The sequence below is a fragment of the Agelaius phoeniceus genome, chromosome 17 (genome assembly GCF_051311805.1).
Source record: "Agelaius phoeniceus isolate bAgePho1 chromosome 17, bAgePho1.hap1, whole genome shotgun sequence".
In the NCBI taxonomy this organism is placed as follows: Eukaryota; Metazoa; Chordata; class Aves; order Passeriformes; family Icteridae; genus Agelaius; species Agelaius phoeniceus.
The window spans coordinates 7,302,215-7,329,601 of record NC_135281.1 but is presented as its reverse complement, the minus strand read 5'-3'; the positions used below and the strand labels follow the sequence as shown (position 1 = coordinate 7,329,601).

At 43.8% G+C, this 27,387-nt stretch overlaps 1 protein-coding gene across 1 annotated transcript in view; it reads right to left on the bottom strand.

The window, feature by feature from the left end:
* The window catches only part of RIMS4 (regulating synaptic membrane exocytosis 4), a 55,816-nt gene that overhangs the window by 20,440 nt on the left and 7,989 nt on the right, over nucleotides 1–27,387 (bottom strand). Inside the window, exon 2 of the mRNA XM_054644631.2 lies at nucleotides 3,627–3,768. Within this exon, the coding sequence (XP_054500606.1) occupies nucleotides 3,627–3,768 (142 nt within the window). The remainder of the gene's footprint in view (nucleotides 1–3,626; nucleotides 3,769–27,387) is intronic.

Below are 27,387 nucleotides of genomic sequence, written 5' to 3'. Positions count from 1 at the left end.
CTCACTAGGCACTATGGCAGCTAGCAGGCTTTTGTTCCAGGTCCATTTTTATCTTTCTGCTCCATTTTCAGGAAGAAAAGTGTTTGGCAGGAACAAGTTACATGCAAGTCCAGAATCTACTGCTTTTTGAATGCTGTACATGGTCTCGTGCAGCTGCAGCAAAACCCAGCCAAAACAAGATGTAGATGGTGCAAGAGCCAGGATGGAGCTGAGATTCTGCTGAATCTCACAGGGCTGTTTGTGAGTTATTCCTATATTGGGAATTGTATCCTTGCAGCAATCCTGGTGTCCTGAGACTACCCCACAGGCACTTACTACAGCGGGCAACTGTTTCCTCAAGCGAAGCTTTAAGAATAGACATAGAAGAAAATATTCACTGCTGTAGGATTTGTAACCAGTGCTAAGATTGTTCTGGATGAATTATGAATGGGAACATCTGTGTATGTGAAAGCACAACCAACCTGGCTGCAGCAGATCTGTTCTCCAATGAAAGGGGAAGAACAGACAATAAGGTTAGAGAGCACATCACTTCCATAGCCTGTTTGAGGGCAGACTGTAGCCATAGAAAGATCCCCCCAAAAAAGGGAACAAAAAGGTGGCAGTGCTGCTTGAGATCAACAGAGATGAAAAAGAGCAAGACCCTGAGGTGAAAGATCACTCCAGAACAGCAGGTAAGTCCTAGAAAGTGTAAGAAAAACACAGTCCAAGAGCCAGTCTGCTGTGAAGAACAACTCAGCAGACACAGCAAGGGCTTGACAGATGGTGTCCCATGCCCTCCCTGCAGCACACAACCCAGCCTGGCTCCAGCACCTGGATTCACCAGGCTTGGTGCCCACATGGGGTGGTGAGAGCATGAGGGAATCAAACCTGGACATGGGAATGACTGAAAACAGTTTTGTTCATGGTAAATATCTACTTCTCCTTCTACAAAGTCTCATATGGAGTTTTATTATATTCATTTCCTATACACTAGTGCACAACCACTGTGCAATAGAAAATCTGGATAAGAAGGTTGGAGGACTTCTTGTCTGACAAAAATTTACACAAAGCAGTGTGTTCACAATGTCAGCGTTTCCTGGCATGCTATATGAGCTTTAATTCCAGGAGATGCATCATTTAGCCCAGCTACTCTCCAGTATACTTCATTTTCAGGTAAAGGGAGTATTCAAAAGAAAGCCAAGCACACCTCAGAGGTATTCCCCTACATAAGCCTCTCCATGAAAAAAAATCTGGATATTATGCACGCTGGTATTCACATGGAAGCAGCATTGCTCAAAACCATGCACCTCAGAACAGTCTTAGACTGTGATACCTTGCACTAGCACAGAGCAGCTCCCTGCAACAAACATGAAAATGCAGTCAGTGAGCAACACTTTCTAAAAAGCAGTTTGTATGGCTGAGGTATTTAGGCCTGCTGCAGCAAAGTTTCACCAATCTTTGATCACTTCAGCATGCCATTTTTGGAAGTTGTCCTGTTAGTCCTTAAATTGATAAGGATTATAAGAACACATGGAAGTTGAGAGGTTGTGAATCCATCTTTTTCCAGGTGTGGACACGGCAAAGGGATGCATGGGTGGAAAGAGCTAGAACAGCATTGCCTTGCTGAAAACCAGGGGTTTGACAGTCACTGCTGAAAACTCTCTGACCTGGGAGAATCTTTCTTTTATTAGAAAGAAAATCAACTTGCCTCAGCTAACAGAGACATATGAATCTTCATTCTGCCTCCCTGGCAAGACAGCTACAGCAAACGAGAGAGGTCAAGAGAAATCTGATTTAGGAGAACACATTTCTGTTCCTCGAAGCTATTCCCCAAACAATTCCATTATTTGCTGCAGGAAAAGAAAGCAGAGAAACTCCCCTCCCACCATGTTTCAAGAGAATTGAGCCCTCTTAGCTCTTTGTACTCTCAGCCCTGTTTGCTTATCACTTGTGGCTCAGACAGATAGCTGCAATTCCCACGGGGCTCCCAGAGGATATTAATTATCCCACCCAGGAACAAAGCATCCAGGAACAACTTAATCACACTTTTCAGAGAAAGGAAGAAACCACCCCATCGCTGGCTGAGGTGCTGGCAAGGATGATCTGGCAGGGCTCAAGGCTGTTAGGCTCGTTCTAATAAAGACAATTGCATTGCAAGACAGGCTTTTCCTTTTTCTGTCCAGCTGGTAGCTACATGTCACCTGCCCTCAGGGTGAGACAGCACTGGTAGGGGTGCAGTATTTTGTTGGCAAAAATACTCCTCTTCCACGAAAGCTGATGGAAGCAGTGAGAGGACACAAACCAGGGAACTACACCCCTTCCCAGGAGGATAAGCTATGTAAATATAAAAAAGAAAGAATTTTGCCCTGCATGAAAGCAGATTCTTACTCCTCATTGCCCAGGGAATGAACTTAATCACTAATCCTCTGCATCTAGTAGCGGAGGCAGAACTCCAAGCCACAGGACTGTGCTGGTGTAGCAGGAAAATTTCCCTGGAGACAGCAGCTCACAGAAGAGATAAGGTACATCACAGCTTTGGAGTGACAAGATTGCTATCGCAGTCTGTGCCTCATTACTATTTTGAACCTTCAGCACAGATCTATGATGCCTTTCCAGGATTAGCCTACTTCTAAAGCTAAAGAAAGTCTCTCTTAATTTACAGCCTGTTACTTATTTAACACCAGAATCACATTAATTGAGAGTGCCTTTGGACTATCTCAGCATTTTAGCTGTACAGTGTACTTGGAATACCACACAGGACTCGAGAGAGCATACAGAGTGATGCCAAGTGTAATCCTTGGCTTGAACAGGACACCTTTTAGGTATAGAAACATTGTGGCCACACACCTAGAAAGCACAAAATCAGATGGTATGTACTGCCTTCTTCTTTAAACACTGTGGGTTTTTTGCTTGCAAAGATTCCCATGAATAGTCATCTTAGTAAAATAATTAAATTTCCATATATGGCTTCAAGTAATGGAAATACAAAAACCAGAATTGGAGACAAGTCAGGTCTCAAAGTTCTGGCCTAAATATCCCCTGCTTTGCACTCTGGTATAAAGTCTAAATGCAAGCATGTTGTAACTTCTCTTGGAGTCAAAAATCTTTTCTGAAACACATTCTCTTAGGACACTAACTCAGATGAAACAAAATTAAGTTTTTTTCCGAAGTACACAGAGGCTCTAGAATATATATTTTGATACCAGAATTTTGCCATGTTATCATGTATTTTATTACTTTCACCCTTTTCAGTACCTTGAAACTTCCTTCTGCCCCAAACCAAAGGGCTATTTTGAAACAGGGGAAATGGAAAACTATTGTGCAACATTAGAAACTACTGGCTTATAATTTACGAGCAGTAATGAGCCTCTGCTATTGACCCTGAATTACTCATCCAAAGGCAAAGTGGTTAAAAGTAATGGGTATCTGCTTCAGCTCAGAGTAATGAGGACACTAAAAAAAGTATATAAACAGTCAAGTATGTGCCAGCTATGCAGACAGAGAGATCTGCTCTAATTGCATGGGCAGTACACCTGCAGCACAGGCAAGTCAGAAAAACACATCGTCCATCATGCTGCAGGAAAATTAACAGGTTCAGGGACAGTGCATCCCACGAGTGATTACCCAGCTCCTTTCTGATGACTTACTTTCCCTCTGACCCATAGCTGTTCATGCTGTCCTCGATGGACTCGTGGCTGGCCTGGCGCACGGTCCTGCTGGGCATTTCCACAGCCAGGCCGGTCTCTGTGCTCCTCTGGATGGCTCCCTTCAGCCTCCGGCCATCACCATCTGGGAACACAAGGGGAGAAAAGGCAGTCAGCCTCTATTCCCAGAGCCTTCTGCACTCACAGGGCCAAAGAGAAGTAGAGGAGGTATTTTGGAAGACCAGCCTTTATTATACAGGAAATACATTTCTTTATTCCTTTATTATAAAATATAGAATTTTATAATTTTATAATAAATTTTATATATATATATATATATTTTTATATATATATTATATATATATATATTATATATATATATTATAAACATATCAATTATAATAAATTCCTTCATTATAAAACATAAAATTCCTTTATTACAAAGGAAATTTCCCTTACCCAGCCCTGCTTCATTATCAGCTCCCGAGTCACCTCTGGAACACACTCACTGCTCCACCATGCCAGGCCCAGCAGATACTCAGAGCATGCACACCCTCCCTACCTGCTCCAACCATTTGAACCAATTAATTATCCATTGAGAAGGCAGCCACACCAGCTGGCTACACCCAGAGCTACCCAGTCAGGGAACACAGCAGCAGCAACCACGGACGGGCACAGCTGATGCCTCCAAGCCTCTCCCAAATCCCACGTTGCTGACTCAGGTTGTGTGGAACAGCACAAAGAGTGGCAGGTCCTGGTGGGCATCGAGGGCACAAAAAGGCCAGGCAGCACCAGAGGTGCTGTCAAAGCAGGAGCCCTCCCAGACCTGCCACAGGGGAATATTGGGCACAGCTGAAATGTTCCCTGGTGGCACCAGCATGGAAAGCCCTGGAGAGGACTATTCCCCTTGACAGACGCCCTCAGCCACAGCATAGAGGGAATTAAGTAGGTTCTGGTTCCTCCTGGGTGCAGTCTTCAGAGGCTCAGCCCTCTGAAATTAACAGCTGCTATTTTCATCCTCCATCTCAAGCAGTCTGTTTCTCAGAACAAACCATGTTATGTAATGAATATGTAATGAATACCATTACTATTAATTGCTGTAGCTGGTGTTAGGAAGCTCCAGATTTCATCCCACATAGAGCACTCATCCTAAAACACATCTGCTACAAGTTTTCTGAACAAAGCAAAATTATCTAAATCCTCTAAAGATGCTCAGTCATTACCCTGGATTCAGGCAACAAACCTCTGACCCACAGTGCTCTCAGAAACCTTCCAACTTTTTTGAGTACCACCTCCAGAGGAGAAATGACCCAGCTATTGAGTCTGGAGAACTCAGGATCGCCAAATATTAAAGAAAGCAAATCTTTCAAAGAACCACAGGATGGGTGAGGTTGGAAGGGACCACAGTGGGTCATCTGATGCATCCTCCCTGCTGGAACAGGGTCATCCTAGAGCACACTGCACAGGATTGCATCAAGACAGTTCTTGAATATCTCCAGTGAGGGAGACTCCACAACTTTCTGGGCAACCTCTTCCAGTGCACCCACACAGTGAAGTTCTTCCTCATATTCAGGTGGAACTTCTGGTGAATCACTTTCTGAACTACTTTGGAAATATGAGGGTATCTGTAATAACCTGCCTAAAATACACTGTTATTTGTAGCAGGCTGCTTGACCTAAAATACTTTTCTTTAGATCTTGGTGGGAAGAGGGACTTTGGCAAAAAAATTCCGTAACATATCAGAAATGCTTCCTATCTCACTTCTCCAATTATATCTACATGGAAATGGAAAGACAAAAATTCTCCTATCAATACAGCTGTGAAGTACCTTTTTCTCTACTATCATGATGTTTCCAACTGGGTAAATGTGCTGGCCCCAGGGCTCTGTACCAGCTGCTGTCCTCACATATGGTGCAGCCTGTGTACACATGTCCCTGTGAGCTGAGGGGATCGAATTTCCACATTCTGGGTTAACATTAACTACAGTTTGTACTGTTTGTGTGCCTAGAGCAATGCATGAAGCACATTGTATAAATCAGGAAGTCACACAAATGTAAAACATATTTCTCATGTGCTTTCAAAACCCAAACCTTCAGGCAAGAATATCAATATGGGCATCAACAAAAGCGAAGCTTTGTAAAATGGCCATGCTTGTTCTCCCCATCAGTGCAGAGCAGCTCCCTTTGATTCACCCTCCTTAGCCTTGTGCAGCTCACTGGAGCCTCTGATGCCATTTGTAGGTTCCTCTGAGGGCACATCCCACAGCCATGTGGGCAGGCTTGATGGTCCATTTCACTTGTCTTGCATTCACCTCCACAAACAATCTCTGAGTCATCCACATGCACCAGTGCCCATCCTTCCTCCTCGTGTGCACTCAGAGCACTCATCCTCCTGCCCTTTGAGGTTACTCCTCACAAGAGCTCTGCTGGCAGCCAGAGTCAAAGCATCAAATGACATAAATGTAGGAAACAAATTAAAAATGTCCCATTGCCCAGCCAAGCAACATCTGCTTAAAAAAATCTCTTCTTTCCCCAGTCTAATGAGATGTGCCTGGAGACACTCAAAATTAAAAGACTATTCATCCACAGCTGGAAACAAATGAGAGGCTTGGGACAGAGCATGGGTTTGGAGCAATACAAGGTGCTTGCTCTCTTCTATCAACTATCTCCTGATTGAAAGCCAGGGAAATAAAGCAGAAGGGCTCAAAGGCAAGGAAAGGCAGCACTGTGGGAGCACCAGGGCACTGTACCAGAGATTTAGCTGGCACAGAGCAAGTTCAGCTGTAGAGCACCACATGCACAGCTTTCCACTGCTGGGTGGGTCATTTTCTAGTAGTCCTGATTGCTTTTGCAGATTGGAAAAAAAAAAAAAAAAGGAAAAAATGACAAAAGTTTAACCAAGAATCTCTGTAAAACAAGACAATGGGAATAACGGACAAAAATCTTTTGTTCCTTCCTCTTCTTCCAGACAGGGATGCAGAGCAACTCCTGCATCTTACAAATTATCTCTCATTATTCTGGAGAAAGGTTGGAGAAACCTTTCTCCCCCTACAGTCTCTTTTTGTTGAAAGTTTCCTTTAAACAGAAGGAGAATAATTTTTTTTGTCAAAAAGGCAAGCTCCCAAACCACAGTAGCCAGAGGCATGACTGAAACAGGGTAAGAGATCACCATATGCACTAGATATCAGAAAGGAGATACAGGTTCCTAAACTATCCATCCCCATCAGCTGGGAGAGGAGGACAGATCAGGGATAGCACACCTGGAAAGGAAATAAATATGGATGACACTGCACTTCTCATCAGTGAGCCAAAAATATTTCACAAGCAACAGTCACCTAGCATCAACTTTCTCTGGTCAGTGTGGAGCATGGCATAGGGGCTGTGCCTCCTCCCCTTCCTGAAATCTTTGTGCTTTGACACCTTTGCCAATGAGAAGGTAAATGAGATGCATCTATGTGGGTGTTGCCTGGCAAAATCATTTGTCTTAATTTGTCAGTGGTATCTGAAACAAGTAAGAGCAGTATCGACATTTTCTGCAGCGTCACCAGATTTATTCCCTGCACCTCTTCCAATTAAGCAGCAAACAACAGAGGTTAAGCAGTCAGTCAAGGCTGCAGTGCAACACCTCACAAAGGGAGGATTTCAGTTCGGGATGACCTTGGGGAGATGAAGTTTTTTGGTCAAATATGCAGGATGAAGATACACAGCACCTCACTGACGCCAACAACCAGAAGGGCCCAGGAGTCACTCTGCCAAGCTCTCAGTGTTGACAGGTGCTTTGATTTTGCTCTGCTCAGCCAAACAATTTATGTTTGGCTAAAGAATATCTTCTAAAGCACTATCCACTCTGGGTGTGAAGAATATCAAGAGATGAAGAATCTGCCATTTGCCTGCACAGTTTATTTTACTACCTGACATTTAGAGATGTGGCTTAAGTTTGCCTGGTTTCAGCTTTCACACATCAGGTTTTTTTAGTGCCCTTCTCCACCCCAAGAGCTGCTTTGTGTTCTCACTACACAGACTTTTCTGCAGTGCAGATGAGTTATCTCTCAATCTTATTTTGACAAGTTAAACAGACTGAGAACTCTATGTCTCTCATGCTCTGGCATTTTTTTTTCTCCTGGCCTTGAATCTTTCTAACAACCTCCCCAGGTTTTAAACGCCCTTTTGAGAACAGAACTGAAGTCTGCATTTAAGGGCAGAAACACACAGAGGTAAAAATCAGCTTGTGCTCTCCTCCTCAGTACTTCTGCTGGCATCTCCCAAGACCACAGTAAGCTCCTGGAGGAGACACCTCATCTGGAGGCTCTGCAGTCCCTTGCCTGTCCTGATGGCACCACCTTGCAGAACATTATAATAAAAAATATGTAACAAAACAGATTTTATTTGAAGAGAAAGCAAGCAAAACTCCAGACAGCTTTATAGAGCTCTTCCACACTCAATACTATTTACTCTCTTTCTAATGTCCACATCGCCTGTGAATTAAGTGAGGTTTAAACTCATGCTTGCTCCAAATCAAATGAAAACACTGAGCATCACCAGGCCTTCAAGAGAGGCCTCCTGCCTTTGAGGCTTTTCCTTGACAATTGCTTTTTGATCATGAAACAAGGTTTTAATCCACTTATCACAATCACATTTTTAGGGCCATGTTGTTCTAGGACCAAGCCCTAACATACTTACCATGCTTACCCAGTATCTGTGTCTTCTAAAACTTGGCAAAAAAAGAATTTCTCACAAGACCCATTTTCTCTACATTCTTCTTGATTGATATTAATAATATTCCATCATTTTATTCATTATTAATTAGATCTCATTATCATATTTCCTGTCATTTTGAGTGATGTCAGACCAGCCAACCAGAAGCTCCTTCCAGGCAGCCCAGTACCAAATGAAGAGGAGTGAGGTGACTGTGCAGGTGCCCCATGCAGAGCAGAGCACCTTCTGGAGAGCTCCCTTAACTAAACTCTCAGCTGCCAACCAAGAGGCAGCTCTTCTCAAGGATGGTGCCACTCCTGTGGAAGAGCTGCCACCAAGAACTGGATTTGCCTGAAATTATGGGGTGGGAAAAATAAGAGCGGTGCTGCTCCCTTTTCTCCCCCAAGGAAAGAGTAACCACTCCTCATGTCCTCTTCTACATCACTCCCACACACAACTCTTTGAAGCTCTTCCTCTCTGCTGCTGACAGGGCTCTCCATGCTCAGAGGCCAGCAAGTCTTGAAAAATCTACCTGAGTGCTGCAATAACTCATCACAAGGTCATCATTATATAATTATTACTCCTACACAGAATTACTCTACGATAGATGTTTATTGATGGCACTTCTGAGAGACGAAGTGTCTCTCACTGTTATCCCTACACTGTCTAATCTCTTGTCACTTCCTTTTCCTCCACCCAGGTACTTGTTACAATCTTTCTGTTTTCCACGTTGTTTTCAATTTTCTCCTCCACTGCGGCTTGCCACCATCACAAAAAGAACCCAGCATGATGCATGTGCTACAGACCCTCCTGTACTTTAGAATTAATTGGTATTGATTTAGCCCTGAGATTAGGCATTGACTGACTTTCAACTCAATCAGCCTGGCTCCTAAATTACCCAACCACTTCCAAGCACAGAGCACAGTGGCACCCAAAGCACATGGACACACAGCACCACCATGGGCCACCCAAGACACCCAGGACCTGGCAAAACACTGAGAGTAGCTGTTATCCTTTCCCAAACTTCAGCTTGAGGAGCCAGAGGGGAAATCAGGAGGAGAAATCACTTGGATGCTTACTTTCATTTGTTCCTATTGCAAAGCTCAGGAAAATATAACATTTTGTATTTTCCAAGAAAGTCAGTCCAGCAAAGAGACTGCATCCCCACTGCTTTTCTTATCCAGGTGCAGCAGTATGGAACAATTCCCATCCAAACATGCTGCAGGGCATCAGCCTGGGCAGACTCTGCTCCCTGGATTCACACCTGGGCTCCTCAGCACATGAATCGCCTGCTTTGCTCCAAAATACAAACCTGAGCTTATGAAGCATGAAGAACTGACAGCTCCAGCAAGGGACCACAGAAAAACCCATCTGGCAGAGTCAAGGAAGCCTTCAGAGCACATTGGAGATCAGGTAGAGCAGAGCCAGGACAGGACCTGACTGCCTGCAGAGGAGATTTGCCTGGAGCTATCTCCTTTCAGCTCATCTGCCTGCTCTACCCTTGGCTCAAACACGGGCTCACAAGCCCTTTCATTTTATGCTGTCACTAACTTCATCCTTGGTTTTGACCCCAGGACTTTTTTCTAGCTTTCTTCCCCATGGAGATCTGCCCCTGAGAAAAGATGAAGTGGTTTGGGGCTGAGAACGAAGGGAAAACATCAAGCACCCATCTGGATAATATCACCTGCTGCGGTGAGGGAGGTCCCCAAGTCCAACAATTTGGGATGTCTGTGGTCAAAATGCAGCAGTGGGAGTCTCAGCTCAGCTCCCCATCAGACTGCTAAAGTAGTGACCATTTCACCTCCTACCTATTTTCAGCTACGCTGAGAAAAGAGTCAGCACATTAACTTCTCCACTTGAAACTTTGTCACTGCATTGTTGCTCCTGAAGCGTTTAAAAAAAATTCCTCTGTTTAGTCAGATGCTGACTCCCTGTGACACGTACTAAGACTTGTGTGCCATGAATCAGTTCTGAGATGAATAAAAATTCCATTGTTCAGCTCCAGAGGAGAAGAAGAGAAACCTTCCCACTGCCTAGAATGAATACCCAACACCTGTGACAGCCTGGCACACACTGAGCTGTTGGCTGCCAGGGTGGGCAGCACAGGCCCCTCTGCAGGGCTCTCTCTGTGCAGAACAAGCCCTGATGCTCTGCTAAGGGGCTGCTTCTGCTGAGGGGGAAAAAAATAAAATATATAAATACTGAATTGTCACTTCAGAATGCAGTTTAACGAGATGAACTCAATCTCATCATGCCTGGCAAGCCCTGACATCCTGCCAAGCATTCCCTACATCAACATCCTAATGGAGTGTGAATTATGAGCACCTAAAGAGAGGCAGTTTGTACTGTGCTCCAGAACATGCCAGGCTATCATCACAGCCTGAGTAATCCACCAGAATGACAGAAAATGGCTGGGGATAAGCAGGGGCACTAATCAGGCTGTATGCTTCGTTCCCCTTGTCCTAGTTTCAGACACCAACAAAATCACACCCTTTCTTTCCAAATTAAGCACAGAATCTTTGTGGGATAGAAAAAAAAATCAGCATGTTAATTCTAATCTGTGGAGGTTAGGTACATTCACAGGGTTAGGAAAGTTCAATCAACTCCTCTTGTGAGAGCCATAAAAATAGTAAAATTAGCAACTATTTGCATTGCTGTTACAGCTACCAACTCCAGCTGAATGCAGAGCAGGGCCAGGACACCCTGCCTGCATGGGAAACCTCTGGAGATGCCAATGAGACACCTCCAAATTCCCACTGCAGCACAGTGCCAATCCCACTGCTCGTGATCCACAAGGATATTTCAGCACACAAAAGCTTTCTCTCATCCTGGAGCTCAGACTGGCCCATCCTCACCCACACCCAGATGTGGGGATGTCAAACCAACTCCCCCTGAACCCAGAGGTTTCTGTTCTTTCCCCATTAGAAGATGACCAAAAATTATTCCTAAAGGTGTTCCACACAGCACTGGAAGGTTTGCTTTGCTGACATCCAGTGTAAATATGATCAAAGACCATAATTACCATTAGAAGACAACCAAAAATCATCCACAGGGTTATTTTCAAGTCCAGCCCCTGAGGCTGCCTTCCCTAGTTCCCCCACAACCCAGCCCAAACCCCAGCTCCTCAGACACTTAAAGCAGCATTTTTTCCTCCATGCTGGTCTGAGCTGCAGTTCAGTTTAAATTCAGCTGTGCCTGTAGTTAAGCAAGTCTCCACCCCAGCAGATGTTATCATCTCTTGTAGCTTGTCTGGGGCATGGGTAGAGCATCAATTTTTCCTCCTTTCTTCAAAAGCTCCATTTTCTTATTTTAGACATCTTTTTTCTCCTCCTTTTGAGGTTAAAACCAAATAGTTCCCATGACGCTATTTTTAATTGCGACCTTTTTGATAATTCATCTATATAAAAAATTTAACGGCCAAAATTTTCATTAAAATTTTCATTTAAAAGTGTCTAAAGAAAAAGTTCTGCAGCAAACACGTAGCCAGGAAAATCCTTTGGAGATTTTTTCCTTCCCTGTCAAAAGAGAGAAAGCCAACAGCCAAAAAGGTAAACACATATGTTCCACTGTCAATGACCTTCAAATGGAGTTTTTGAGTGCCATAAAAATTGTTTCACTTTTCACTACAAAATGCTGCAGTACCATAACACTAACAAAAACGTTTGGTTCTTTCAGAGTAACTTCATGGGAACCACTTTGCAGCTAAACCCAGCTCTTCAGAATTCATTCCATGTCTCTATTTTGTTTGCAGCAGCAGGATCCAAATAGCTTTATCTGATGGATGCTTTTGCATTTTTATTTTTATAAGAAAATGGAACACACTGCCCCCTTCTCTTTCCCCAATCTGCCAGGCTTTGCAGTAGAGTCTGATTAAATGAAACGTCCACAGCCACCCAGAAAATTCACTGCTCTAATATTTCTGCAGCAATGAAACCTGAACATTGCTCTCTGTCTGTAGCCCAGGTCTCCAGGGAAAGCACAGAACTGCTGATGCTGCACCAGTTGTCTGGGACAGACATCCCACATCCCAGGCCCTTCTTCATCTGCTGCTTTTGTGCTTGGGCAAGGGGTGATGACTTCAAAATGGAATCTTACTATGGTACTTAAGAGTCCAATAAACCACAGATACACACACACAACACTCTCCCACTGCATGGCAGTTGGGGGATTCAATCTTTCCACTTCTTGCATTTGGGGTTTTAAGCCTCACCAAGAGTTAAACACCCCTCTGACATCAGCCCATCTGGGAACCCCACAGGATCTGCAGCCCAAATATGTACCAGGTCAAGGAAAATTTAGCTGATGGGCTCAGAGAACACGTACATTTGGCACAGGCAATTAATTGAAATTATTTATTTAAACTACAACACTGTAATATTTACTCCCTAGAAAGCTGAGGGAAGTGTCATACATACAAACATCAACCAGCGGTGCTCTCCTTGTTCTCAGTTCCAAACTCTTGGAACTTTGCCAGCTATCAAGATGTGGGTATCAGGAAAGCATCAAAGTAGAAAGATGAGCAGCTGGTTAGTGTGCCAGCACCATCTCAGGGCTTTCTTCTTGTTAATTCACAAGGAGAATTAGAGGTTGAGCCAATTTATGTCCCCGTGGCTGGAAGTCCTCCAGCTACACAACATAAGTTCTGAAGGCCAGGTGAGGTTCTCTACTTAATTACAAGAGAGTTGAACCAGAGCACCCTGATGTCCTAATTCTGCTATCCACCTCACACTATTAATAACTGAGGATGTTGCTTAAGTCCAGGTTCTGAAATATGAATGAGCCTGAGCTGCAGAAAACCTCTTGATTTAGAAAAGGATCACAAAAATGAGGTGAATTCACAAAAATAAAGCTACTAGAAAGAGCTATTGTAGAGAAAGATGGCAGGAGATGAAAGAGCTGCTCTGCCTGCTCACTTCGGTGAGCCAAGAAATTTTGCATGAGGCTGCTGTGCCATTCCTGAGCCTGCTGGACCTGTCTGCTCACCAAGTGCCCCCCATGGCAGAGCTCAGCATCTAGCTCTTCACTTTCAGGGGCAAAGTAACTTCAGCAGCCTGTTTGCAATCTGTGCTTTCCTGCTGCAGAAGAGGACTCAGGTCATGAGCCTCCTGAAGCCACCAAAACCTCCCAGAGGTGCTGACACACCTTTCTGTCCCACTGGATGCTCAGCTCCAGCAGTCTGCTTTCACCCACAAAGTGAATTTTAAACTGAGATTAGGTGTCAGGCCTTTTCTCCCAGGAGTGCTAGCTTATGTCTCTCTCTCTACCCAGAGCCATCTTTTCCAGCATTTTTCAAGTCTGCACATCTTGGACATCTCCCCCAAATTCAGCTGAAACTAGAAAGTGTCTGCTACACAGTAGTGATGGGAAGAAAGTCAAGACAGCAGCTTAAGCAATGAAGAAATAGTTGCCTCCCTCAAAATCACAGCTACTACACAGCAGGTAAAGTTTAGTTTTGACAGACAAAATTCAGAGGAAGCAGTTGACAAGGCCATATTTATTAATGAGATTTCTTCCCTTTTCTTCTGTCCTATTGATGCTCTTTTAGGAGCGAGCAGCTTTGTCAAGACCACGTGCGTGTGAGCGCAGAGAGGAGCAACAGTCTTGGCACAATGCATGAGTCATGCAACCTTTTGTTCACTCGTTATAAATACAATTAAAAACACAGCCCCATTTCCTTAACAGGCACAAAGCCACACAGAACCCTGGAGTCATTCATAAACTAGAATCCTCGTGCAGAATTGCATTTAGAACAGCATTTGATTTGTGTTTAGCTTGGGTAATAATTACTTCATCATATTTTCCTTAAGGAAATGAATGCTCAAATTCACAAGGAGTGAAACTTTAATTATACACACTGCTTAATAACTTGTGTCCATTTGGAAGCAATTATTTGATCCGCTATGGAAGCAGAGAGGGGGCAGCCGATGCTCTGGTTTCCAGAGAAGTTAAACAACTTCAGGCATTGAGTTCCTAACTCCAGACAATCTCACCAGATGTTACAACTGCTTGTGTCAGGCTTCACCAAAGGTGCTTTCATGGAATACCTGTAGCAAATGCTAGAGGAGCATGCTCTTCCCCTCTAGCTCTACAATTGCTTTGACTCACATGGGGACATCCCATGACAGGTCCATGGCTATGGAGTGTCTGTTGTGCCAGGCAAGTACCACAGCCCACTACAGGTGCACTAAAGGGAACCCTTTTCTTTCCAAATGGTACCAAGAACTGTACAAACTCTCTGTTTACAGCACACCTGTGGTGCTGAAGGGAGAGCTCAGAGAGTGATTGCATCTCCCAAAAGCCTGCAAATGGACCCAATGCACTCATAGTGCTTCTTTCACACAGATCCCTTTCAGGATTGAGGTTCTGGATCAAGTGCCAGGTTCTGCCTGGGTGGAGTGAAAGGAGAGCACCCAGCCCTTCACAACTGCAGTAATTTCACTGCAGATATCTCATGACAGCTGGAAGGGAAGGTCAGGCTTCAATGCCCAGAAGCAGGACAGGAGCCACGGTTCCTTACGCTGCTAAGTCATTCACAGTGACTAAGAAATCAAAGTGAGTTTGTATCACTGCAAACAGCCGTGCCAATCATCCATCACAGATATCTTCAACTGGGGACAAGTCAGGCCGTTACACATGGAAAACACCATCCAATACCAAAAACAGAGGCGCTGGAATTTAACTAGCAGACACCTAAGAAAAAACATTCAAGTAAAATTTTCACAGCCCAAAGCCTGAAGAGACACATGCAAGCTCTCATCCGAGTGACACACTCTCCCACAGATGAACATGGCAGACACATAACTGCCTCCTACATCTGCTTGCTGCATGCACAAAAGCAGCACTCAGATAGAAAAACATCCCAGATTATTTGAAGTCCTTTGGGAAATTCAGTTCACTGTTTGTCTATGCAGAGTATTGAGCTTTCAATAGAGGAGAAAAAGCCTTTTGGCCAGAGCTGGAAAATAAACATGATGTGTTCATCTCTGCTGAAAGATACTGCAGGATGTGGGAAACCAACCAAAATACCATGCCTGGATGCAGATTACTGAGGATGGATGCAAAAAATCACCAGATTAATACAGATTAGTTAATACAGGAGATTAATACACTTTAGGAACAATACCAAAATCTCATTTTCTCAATTATCAGCAACTAGATTTAGTAAGAATCAGTCCCTTGTGAAGAAGAGGCACACCAGACTTCAATATCGTATTGAACGGAATTTGCATTAATCACACACAGTGAACAACAGCCACACACCAGCACAGCATCCTGAGAAGCAATGCCTGTTTGCAGCATGGCTACCACATGGCATGTACCTGGCAGAAACTTCACCAAAATCCCATGATCTGTGCCAAATATTTCTGAACAAATTTTGTAGAGGGAGCAAGGATGAACAAAATGCTTTAGAGCGCCCTGCTAATCTCTCTCTACTACAAGAGCAGAAAAGAGAGCAGATGAAGAAGCAATTGTGACACAGACAGCATCAGCCTTGCAGGCAACACTGACAGTTCAGTGAGATCAAATAAGCATTAAAGGGCAGTGTGTGAGTGAAAAATTAGTTTTAATGTAACCACAAAAAAAAAAAAGTTTGATGGGAATCTCTTTATAAAATGTGCAGGCAACTACTGCTCAACAGTGATGGAAGAAGGTCAGGAGAGGACACCATGCTTACGAAGCACCTGCATCACTGTCACTTCCTCCCTTCTGATACCTGCAGGTAACTTTCATGTTTCTGTTCTGGGCAGACATAAGGAAGCCTTGGGATTTCTCAAGATGTTACTGGCAAGGTCAGAGAAGTACAATCCCCTTCCATCACCACCTGGGCTCCCAGCACTCTGTTTCACTCAGCTGTAACAGCAAACGTGCCAGTGACCTGTGCCAGCCACCCACCCCACCAGGCCCCACCCTTCACACTCATTCCAACAGGGAAACAAACAGAAGGAGGTAGGATACACAATTTTGAAAATGAGCTTGAAGGTGAGACCCTCAGTCCCAACCGATTCACAGCCTCTGATCACAAGTCACAAATTGAGCTCAAGAGTGAAATAATACTTTCCTCCTCCTCCTGCAAAGACAGGAGTTCAGGGCTCTGTTTCCCTGGCAACAAAAAAGAGCATCATAACAGCCTCCTTGCTAGCAAATGACATATGAAAACGTGTCTTTTTTTTTCTCTCCAGTGTCTTTCATCACCAGGGAATAAGCCTGAATTCAGAACTTTCCACTCAGCAAGAATGGAAATAGATATCCATTACTGCTATTTAAAATGCAGCATCTTTGAAGCCTTTAAGCTTGTCCAGAGGTAAGTAGCAAGTAAGGGATTTTCATTTATTAAGTTAAGCAAAGAAAGGAAAAAAAAACCCTAAGCTTGCTGAAGTTCACCTTTTAAGATAAATTATAGAACTTGAAGAGTTTGGAGAAAAAAATGCAGCTCATAAATTTATGAGCTGCATTTTAGATTCTGTTAATATTCACTTTTGAAAAGCATTAGAAATGAAGATTACAAATTTAATAATGCAACACATGGGAGGAATTATCCTCCTCCCCATATAAAAAGGCAATTTGCTCTTGCCTATAAATTGACTTTCTATTACTGTCATTAAACCAGCATAATGTGCTATAATTAGGGTCTGCCCTGCCACAGCTCTGTGGCAACCCACAGCCAAGAACTCATCATGCCAACTTTATCAGACATCCTCATGAGGCAACAGGGGCAGTGGCACTGCTGGGTATCTCCTCACTGCAGGATTTTGGGGTGCTCATGGACATTTATGAAGGGTCAAAAAGAAATTGGATTAAATCAATGAGGAAAAAATTCAAGAGCAGAGAAAGTCCCTAAGCCATGAATCATTGGAAGGTGGGCCAGCATCCTGAAGGAGCATCCTAAGAAATCTCCTTCCCTTCTGCCACAACAGAGAAGTGAGATCACAGTCCTCAGACTGCAGCAGCTTCCCATCCATTTCCTAAGCTGCTTCCAGGTTCTCTTCCTCTATAGTTTGTGCAAACTGAGTGCACTGCATGGTCTGTGCAAGCCCTGGCACAGCTGTAGAGTATCTGCCACTCCTCTCCCATGCTCATGTCTAACTCCACCTGTGCCTGGACCATCAGGGATGATTTTGCAATGCCCACATGAGAACCTACCAAGCAGCAAAAGCATTAAAATCTATATTCAGTGGTTTCCTCAAACAGGCAACTACATTTAAACAGCTCAACTGAAAGAGCATTAAAATTATGCTGGCAGGTATTTACTGTCCCATTTCCCATGGCTCTTTCTCCATCTTTCAGTTACTGATGGGTTGTGACATATTGAAATAACAGAAATCTCAATAACAGAAACCTCTCTGCCACTTCTCAGCACTAGCACCATTCTTCCCTTTCACCAGCCACGTACCTAAACAGCCAGATGTTAATTCTGTCATCTGCCTTTTTTTTTTTACCATTTTCACTCATTTTTTATGCAGCAGGCAGCTGGAAGACTTGCTCACATCTCAGTTACTTCTGGAACAAATCTGAGCAACTAGCACTGAGGGAGTGAGCTGACAGCATCTGCTGGTGGTTCTTGCCCTTCCTTTGCTCATAAATTATCCTGAGTTTTAAAAGAAAAGCAGCTGGTACCTGTTCAAGTTTAGCAAAGTATGACTGGTCAGTGCAGGCCCAGCAGGTTGGCAGGCCAGGCCAGGCCAGCACTGGACCTTCAAGCACCACTGGTCAGCTTTGGCAAGTCCTGCCCTTTGCTCCATGACAAGTCAGTTTTTAAGATTGCTGGATGACAGTTAGTCCACTTAAAAACTTCCCATTCACCCAAATATTCATTCAAAGAATCTTAATGGTTTGGAATGAACATGAAGGGGACTCGTGATAATCAAAGTGAGCCCATTTGCAAGTCTGACACATGCACAGAAAGCACTTTGCAGTCTCCACCAAAGCCTGGTTTAGTCTCCCTGTTGAAGCAATTTTTAGGTCAGAACACATGCAGATGTTTGGAGGTCTGTGCTTTGTCCTTGGCCTGTTTTGGAGAAGGATGTAACATTTTGCTTCTGCTCCAACTGCACATTTTCATCAGAGAAACCACAAGGCCACACTTGATTTGAAGTCACTACTGAATTCTATTCCTATGGATCCATGAATGACTATACATCCTCCTTCTATCACATAAGCCATATTCCTCATTGAATTGTCCTCCTGTTGTATCCATTCTCCTTAGAAACTTCCCTCTATGAAGCATGACTTAGCCCTTCTGAACATTACACAATATTTGTCTTTCCCATGTATTTTCTGCTACAGATACGTGACTTTTCCCCGTATTTTACTGTCATATGGAACAGCTTTCCCTTTCAACACTCACAGCTGCTTAATGAATTCAAAGTGTGACATTTTGTTTTCCACAGTGAGGTGTGTGAGAAGTGTAAACCATGGCTGAGAGATGTACTAGAAAACACAGAGGGCACTGAGCCCTTCCCACCAGCCAGACACAGCACTCTCAACAGCACCCACTGTACCTTGCAAGACTCAGCTTTACTCAATTAATTGACAGACTTCACTAAAGAAATCAAAATGTCAGCTTCAGGAAGTTTATACAAGCTTCTATACACAATAGAGTTTCACAAGCCCCAAAGAGATCCTCTTGTGCTTGGTACTCAGTGTGCTATCCCACCTGGACACTTGGAAGCTTTGCTCAAACAACAGTTCCAGGATCCAAGGGGATTCAGAGCCTCGAAAGACTTTCCAGAGCACTGCACAAATTCCTCTGATGCCACCCACACGGGAGGCTACAAATTGGCACCAGTAGTTGTCAAAATGTTGTTTTGGTCTTCTGGCAAACAAATCCACCCTCTGAAATGTTTGCAGGATGCCGAGATAAAAAGCAGCAATGAATAAAACCCAAAGAATTTTGAAGGGTTTATTTTTACCAAGTAATCAATACCTTCTGGCAGTTTTCCTCCAGCTCTAATAATACCAGTGAGGACAGTGACCCTTGGCAGGTTTTGTACACTGTTCTACAAACATTATCTAATTAACCATCACAATTCACTCCTAGAAAAAAGAAAACATGATCTGAAGTTCTTCTACAACAAGAGAGAGAGAGAATGAGTGCTGGGAAGGGCTACTGATAACAAGGTTATAGTTTGGGAGTTCCAGCTCTTGCACATGAGTCTAACCATGCTACCCCTCAGGGGCCAGCTGAAATGGTGTGTTTTTCACACAATCTGTGCTCAGCACAACTCTTGGTTTCACCCAGCTGTGAGAAAGCACTAGGACAATGTCCGAGCCGACTCATTAATAAATCAAGTGACAATAAAACAGTTGGATGGAGATGAATTATTGAAATCAAAGCAACTTAGTGCTCAGAAACAAAACTAAACTCTGTAAGCTAGGAGCTACTGAAGACAGAGCCTGATGTTCCTCAGAAGAGCTTTACTGAAATGGTGCAAACTGCCTGTCCAGTTCAGAAGGGGATTCAGCATTTCAGTGGGGTGGTGATACCTTGATCCTGATCATCAATATTAAAGATGGAAGAGGAATCTCAGGTCATCAAGTCAACCATGAAAATCATCTCAGGGGATGCTCACCTAAACCAAGTCTAAGAAGCAGGTCTAAATCCAGAGTCAGCATATGTGTCAATATAAATCCAGGTCTGAATTCTTTTGAACAGAGTATTTTTCTATTACTTTGGGGCAGCCATTACAGAGTCACAATATTTAGTCAACCTTTTACTTCTACAGTCATTAATCATGCACCATTTAACTACTGGTTTGTCATTAACATTCTTAATCCTTTTCAAATCCTTCTGCTTATTTTCACATCTTTTTTCAATCCCATTCTATGTGTCTTGCTAATTACACTCCTTAACTGTCATAGGCTGTTTCAACAGACATGTTGAGCCAGATGTGGTTTGATCACTTGCTGTTTTATGTGCCCAGTGAATCCCTTGCTATTGAGATATTTAAAATATAAACAGTGTTACTGGAATATGATCAACTGTACTTAATTATCTGGACAGCTTCCTGTAACTCTAGGGAGGAAGGGCAAATGACCATTTAACAACGTCCTCAAAACCAAGATTTCCAATCTTGTAAAAAAGAACAATGAAAAAGGAAAAGAAGGGTTTAGGGTTTCCATCTTCTCAAAATACAGAGCTTTGCTTCCTTGGAAGACAGTACTGGTTTCAAAGTACTGTTATTTGCAATTTTGCTGTGTCCTGAGCCAATCTTTCCTACCGGTCTCAGAAGACTCCATCTCCAGAAGTCAGCACATCACAGCCTAAGAGTCACAGGCCACCAAAAGTAAGGTCACATCCAAATGAGAGATGCCAAAACCTGATGACAGATGAATGAGACAGAGCAGATATCACCTGAAAACTTAAAGGAAAGGGAATTACTCACGGCCAAAAGGAAGAGAAGTACTGTGATATATGGGAAAGAAGGAACTGAAGGAAGTAGGTGGCCAATCACGATGGAACAACTCTCAGAAACACCCAGAGCACTGGAAATGTCAGCCCAGCTTTACACGTCCACACATTCACTCCCAGTGACAAGCTTGACTACACAACTTGACACAGAGCAAATGTCACCCTGAACACTTCCTCTCTTGCATCTCATTCTTCATTTCACTTCTATAACCATGTCCTGACCTGTCATGCAGGGGATGCAAAGCTTAAAACCACATGTGTGTAATGAAGAGATGAGTTTATGAAGAGCCTGGAAGAGCAGCCAACTCATTCAGCCCAGAGGAGAGCCAACAGAGGCTGGAGAGGGCCATTATATGCCACCACTGTTAGCTACTAATTCAGTATCTTCAAGGATAGAAAGAACTGAACATTTCCTTCTCTTCCACACCCACTTCCTTCTCTTCCATCTCCTCAGACATGGCTATCAGCTCAGAGGAGAGCAGAACTCCCTGCACTTGATACCCCTTGGAGAATTCTGTCCAGGCATGGTTTGCCACACCATTGAAGCCAAAATGTGCAGCTAAAACAGGTGAAGGAACAAATACCTTCCAAGGCATCATCAGCACTATGCAGGAAGGTTGTGCAGCTCCCACGTGCCAAGAAAAATGCCATGGACACCACAATCCCCAAATACACTCACATCATGCAACCCCATTAGATCAGCAGCTCCTAATTAATTTAGAGTGTGGATCAGTCCTCAAACACCTTTTGCTATCACTAAGACCTCCTGAAAGTGATGAAGAGGAATCATTATGCATAACACCCTCAAGAACTTGCTGTAAACACATTTGGCAGCATAGGGAGGTTCCTTTATGGCATAATCCATTTTTACATACACCTAATATTTTCAGGTTTTCAACTGATTGTCAAGAGTGTTTGTAGAGGCTGTTAATGAATCTCAGTGCTAAAAGCAGTTACAATTCTGTAGCTATTAATATAACGTGACATCAGTTATATCAGCTTCCGAGTGAATCACAGTTTGCAATCTTGTAGGTGTTCGATAGCTGTTGTCACATTGAAATAGAACATTGTTAAATATACCCCAAGTCTGTCCTAGTTCTACAGCTCTTTTCCCCCTTTCTGCACTGCAGCCTTAGTGGACTAAGCAGAGGAATGTCAAGAGGAAAAAGCAGGTTGACTCTTAGACCACTCAGATCAGCAGGTTTTAAGGTGTTCACTTTTGACTGCAATTTCCTCTCAAAATTGAAGACTATAAGCGGTTAAAAGAACAGGTCACCAAACCTTTTATGATGTCTAAACCCTCCAAAATGCACTTATATCAAGATGTTAAGCTTTTTTCCCCCCTCTTTGTAAACTGAAATAACAGGCTGATAATCTTTCCTGACATAGTAGTTTAGCATTAAAACAGGCAAAATCCAGTTTTCAAACCATTAACTGAGTATTAACTGAGTATCAGATGCCAAATGCTGCTTTAATCTGCATAACTGACATTCACAGAACACTCCTGTCTTGGTCAGCTTGCATATAAAACCACATTCTTAACAAAACTGGCACAAGCCTGTGAAGTTATTAATATTTTGCTCAGTGAAGCATTTTCAGACCATCATGTTGTCCCTGCTTCAGGACTCAACCCTCTCACCAAGATTTTTCATGCAGGTATGCATACCCTGTATGTGTAATCTTTGGAAACCCAGCCTTAGAGCTCCAGAGCAAAGATGTTTTAGAAAATATACAGCTTTCTGGATTTCAGGAAATTAAACAAAATTATGGCCTGAAATAAGACTTCCTGATTTTTACAGTCACTCTGTCCAACAAGCTTGCTGCCTTTCTACAGCAGACAGCTGCAGTGAACAGGCTGTGAAAACAGTCGAACTCACCAAATAAAATGGATAATTTGCCTGGTATTATTCCTAGAGCAACAAGCCAGATTTTGCCTCAACCAACCATGCAATATTTCATAGAGTGTTTTAGTAGGTAAGCCAGGCAGTACTGAGACAGAAATAGAAAAATATTGAAATAGGGCCCACACGATGCCAGGTTTAGAGGCACTTGGCTTGGATTGGGTCTTGGGAAAAACTGAGTTTAGGACATAGCAGTGTCTCCTGTGCAGGAGCAGTAAAAGTGTTTCTGCAGAGACTGAGCAGCCAGGTCACAGGAACAGATCTACTCCTGTTACTAGGCAGATGCCAGGAATTCAGTGGAAACAGATGAAAAACAAGTTTACAGAATGATTAGCTTGGGACTCTGGCACGACTCAAAGCAGAGCACTGGGCAAGACGGGAGAGCTGAGAATTATTGTTATGAAACAGTTCAGAAGTGGGTCTGGACAAACAGAAATTATTGAAAAATCAAGTTCTGCTCCTTCCCCTAGCCTTAACAGGTACTTTCTCACACCTCACATTTACCCTCTCAGACCCTTTAGACCAGATGTGAAGATCACAAGTGCTGGGTTCTATCATGTATGATCCCTTTATGCTGTAGCACCACTGTGTGAAAAACAGCTTTGTTGAGTACCCACATTCCTTGAATTGCACATCCACAGCCTGTACACACTGGGCAGGCAAATCCTTAGTTAAACATCTCTTTGTCCTTGCCATTTGCAGAACCTTCACATTCACAATAACTAACTCCAGATCTCGCTCCTGCTCTAATAAAATACCAAGCAGGAGTCAGAAACGTGCACTGGTGGAAGGTCTACAGGCTGCCATACAGGAAACATCTCCACCTTTGTTATTTCTTGCCAAAGCTCTAGCTTATATTGAGAACAGCTTTCCCTATGTCAAGGGAAAAGAGCCAATAAACATATCTGGAAAAAAAACCATGATGCTAATTTTGGAATACCTGGCAGAAGTACAGAAATATAGGAAGACAAGGGGAAAATAAACCTTGGGGAATACTGAAAATCCTGGCGGGACACAGAGGTAGCAACAAAAACTGAAATATTTTTAGGCAAATTGAAAACATTGATCAAGACATGATGAAAGCTCCAGGTAGCCATGGAGGAAACTCCACCCAAAGGTGTGAGGCAGGTGTCCAAAACCAGCTGTGCTCAGGGCAGCTGATGGCTCCTGCTAAGGAAAGGGAGGAGGGAGCAGACCAGCAGGCTGCAGATGGACATCAGCAACAGGCTTTTTCTGGGCTGAAAGGACTGTCCCAAAGCAAGACCAGAGTGTCTGTCCAAACTGAGTGATCTCAGAGCTGCCTGATAGCAGTGTGGGTGCTCTGATGCCAGGTAGGGCACAGCTACTGAAGTGCCCATCTGATGGAGGGAATGCTGCTTCCTCAGTGCAGCAGAAAGCAAATCCAGGTGCTTTTGAGCCCAACCATGATCATGAGAGTGTTGCTATGCTAAAAGAGGGAATCATTGCCTTACTTAAGACACCCAAAAGCCCAGTGAGAGCATCTCTTCCACCCTCAGCCCCACAAATGAAGAAATCCACATGATCCTGCACTCCCAAGGCCCCAGATGGAGGAGGAAAGTACATCAATGACAGCCTGCGCTGACACCACAGCAGGAGAAGGGGTGTCATGGGATGCTGAGGTTGCCATGGCAATGTCCTCATAGCACGTAACATTTTGACACTGTCTGTTTGGCGAGCAGCAGCAGCGATGTGGCAGCCTGCAAAGGCAGGAGGAAGCGGCTGTGCGAGTTTGCCACGCTTGTTCCCGCAGCCGGCAGCCAATTCAAACTGTCTGGGCATTGGAGTTTGACCAATCTGGCAGCTCCGCTTCCTAAAGTGCACGAGGAAGCTTTTAACAGCAACTGCTCCATAAATCACCCTGATTTAACAGGCTCTGTCTGCCAGGCTGAGCGCTGGCCTGCACGCCCACTTTCAGCACTGCCTGCCCTGCTTTCCACACCAGCGTCCTCAGTGCTCCCCTGTTGTATCTGCTGGGAATGTCCCAACAAAGGCAGGATGGAATGATGAATCTGACTCCATGTTCTCAGAAGGCTAATTTATTACTTTATGATACTATATTATATTAAAGAATACTATACTAAAGAATACAGAAAGAATACTCACTAAAATGCTAAAAAAGCTAATAATGAAAACTTGTGACTGCTTCCAGAGTCTTGACACAGCTTGGCCCGTGAGCCAAAACAACTCACACCAGAATCCAATGAAACAATCACCTGTGGGTAAACAATCTCCAAATATAGTCTACATGTGAGCACAACACAGGAGAAGCAAATGAGAGAAGAATTGTTTTCCTTTTCTCTGAGGCTTCTCAGCTTCCCAGGAGAAAAATCCTGGGCAAAGGGATTTTTTCGGAGAATGTGAATGCTACACTCCCTCATCCAAGTTCAACTTCTTGAACTGCAGGGTCCCAGGGAGGATCTGCTCCTCTTCTCCAGCTGGCTTTGCACAACCAGGGCAGCAGCCTCAGCCCCACATCTGCAGAGCTGTGGGGTGATCTTCTGAACTGCCAAAAAGCAAACACAGCCCCAAATCCCATTCACTTTCAACAAATACCAGAGACCAAAACTCACAGCACTTTTGAAAAAGCCCAACTTCGCACATTTAATATTTAAAACAAGCACTGACTCTTGTAGAAACTGCTCACGGCAGAATGCTTGGTTTTATCTCAAGGTACATTAGATAATGTGATCTAAGCCTTTCCCCTTTACTTACATTACAACAAAAATCCTGTATCTGGAGGGGATGTACTGTGGACTATGTGATCCACAAAGGCAGATGTGTGGGGACCAACCCACACAAAAATGCCTGGGTTTTTGGCAAACATACCAAAAAATTCACCATTGAAATGCAACAGTGGGTTGTGACAGCAATTCCTGCAATTCCTTCTGCTTTGGAGGTATCTGGGGGAAAGCAGAATACTGACAAGCTTCAGAAATTAGTCTGGAGCACTGTCTACCCTTATTGTGAATTTAATTTAAACTGTTACAAAGGTGGAAGGGCTCTGCAGAAGTGGTGCAGAGCAGTTGCTCTAATCCCACAGGCTACTGGAGAGGTCTCAGGGCAGGAGATAACAGAGCTTCAGCAGAGGAACAACAGGACAACCTAAACCTAAGGAACAGGGAAAGTTACTGGGTCTGAGTTGTCATGATACTTTCAGGAATTAATCAACTACAGCAGCTGGAAATCCAACAGGCATTAGAAAGGAAAAGCCTTCTCTTTTTTTCTTCTGACAATCTGATTAAAACACAAATATGGATACAAAGCAACCACCTTACAATCTTGAGTGAAGGCTTCCTACCTTTCCGCTGGAGCTGTGATAACATGCATGAAATGCAAGAAAAGAAAGGTGAATAGTAAAAATAAAAGAAAAAAAGAAAAACCCACCCACACAATCCTCACAGGATGCTGATAAGTGCTAAACAAGGAGCTGGATTTACAACAGGGGAAAAAAAAAATCTTAATCTTCTTAGACATCTTGGCTGCAACACAATTAACATGTTTTCCATCCACGTGGCAGGATACATTCCCTGCTAACTGTAAATATGCATACTGCTGGTGGGCAGCTGGCAAAAGTCCCACACCACTGGGAAACTGTCACCACTGGGAAATGTCAGCCTCATCCATATTGCCCAGGGAGCGGAGCGAGGGGCAGCCTGGCCCCACACTCCTGTCCCTTGGTGACACTGCTGCTGGATCATTCTGCAAGAGTGGAGCTGCTGCCCCTCAGAGGATGGGCAGCTCCAGAGAGGGACACAACCATGTGCTCCTTGGGCAGAGACACTGTAACCTCTCAAATCAGATGCCACCAATGTGAAGCACAGTAAGAACCACTGTGATCCTCATTCCAGCTGCTAACTGGGAATGACAGCCTGGCAGTCCCTTGAGCTGAGCATCACAGAATGAAGTGATGAGAAGGGGCCTGACAAAACAGGCTGCTCTGAAAGCAAAGGTTTTCAAGGATGCTGCACTCCACCTCAGTTACAGACCATCTCCTCCAGCTCCCAAATTAATCCACAAACATTGCTGCATTCCTGGAGTCCAGGGGATAAAGCATCTTATTACAGACATTTACCCCACCTCCCAGTCCCACAAATATCCCATAAGCACGGGTCTCTCTAAACAACAGATATTGAATTCAGACCAATACCCATGGGATGAAATAGCTCAACCCTCCAAGTCAACACAAAGAAAATCACTAAAGGCACATGTAAAACCAGTAATTTCAGAGCACTGAAAAAATTAACATACAAATGCCAGAAAGGGAACGAGTAGCCAACAGCACTCATGCTGGGAATGATCTGGAAAATAGCATGGATCATACTCTGAGTGTTAGCAGGAGCAAGAGTGTGTATTTACAGGAATAGTGCATACAAAGTGTGGGAAACAGATACTCCTCACTGCAAGGGGCCAGACAGCAACAAGGGCACTGTCCACACTGCTCCTCCTGCACAATCCCAAATCCAGCAAGAAGGCCAACAGGACATTTGGGAAAAAAAAAAAAAAAAACAACCAACCAAACAAAAAACCAACAACAACAACAACAAAGACCAAAAAAACCAAAACACCTGATGAAAACAAAACCATCCATCAGGTTTCTTTAGTCCAAACAGCAAAAGGAGGGAGAGGTATGCCAGGCAGCACTGGCTGTCATTACAGCCATTACTTGGCTTGGAATTACTGGCACAAGAAGGAACAGCTTTGTGATGTGAAGAGTTGCTTTGAAAAGCAGTGATCAATTG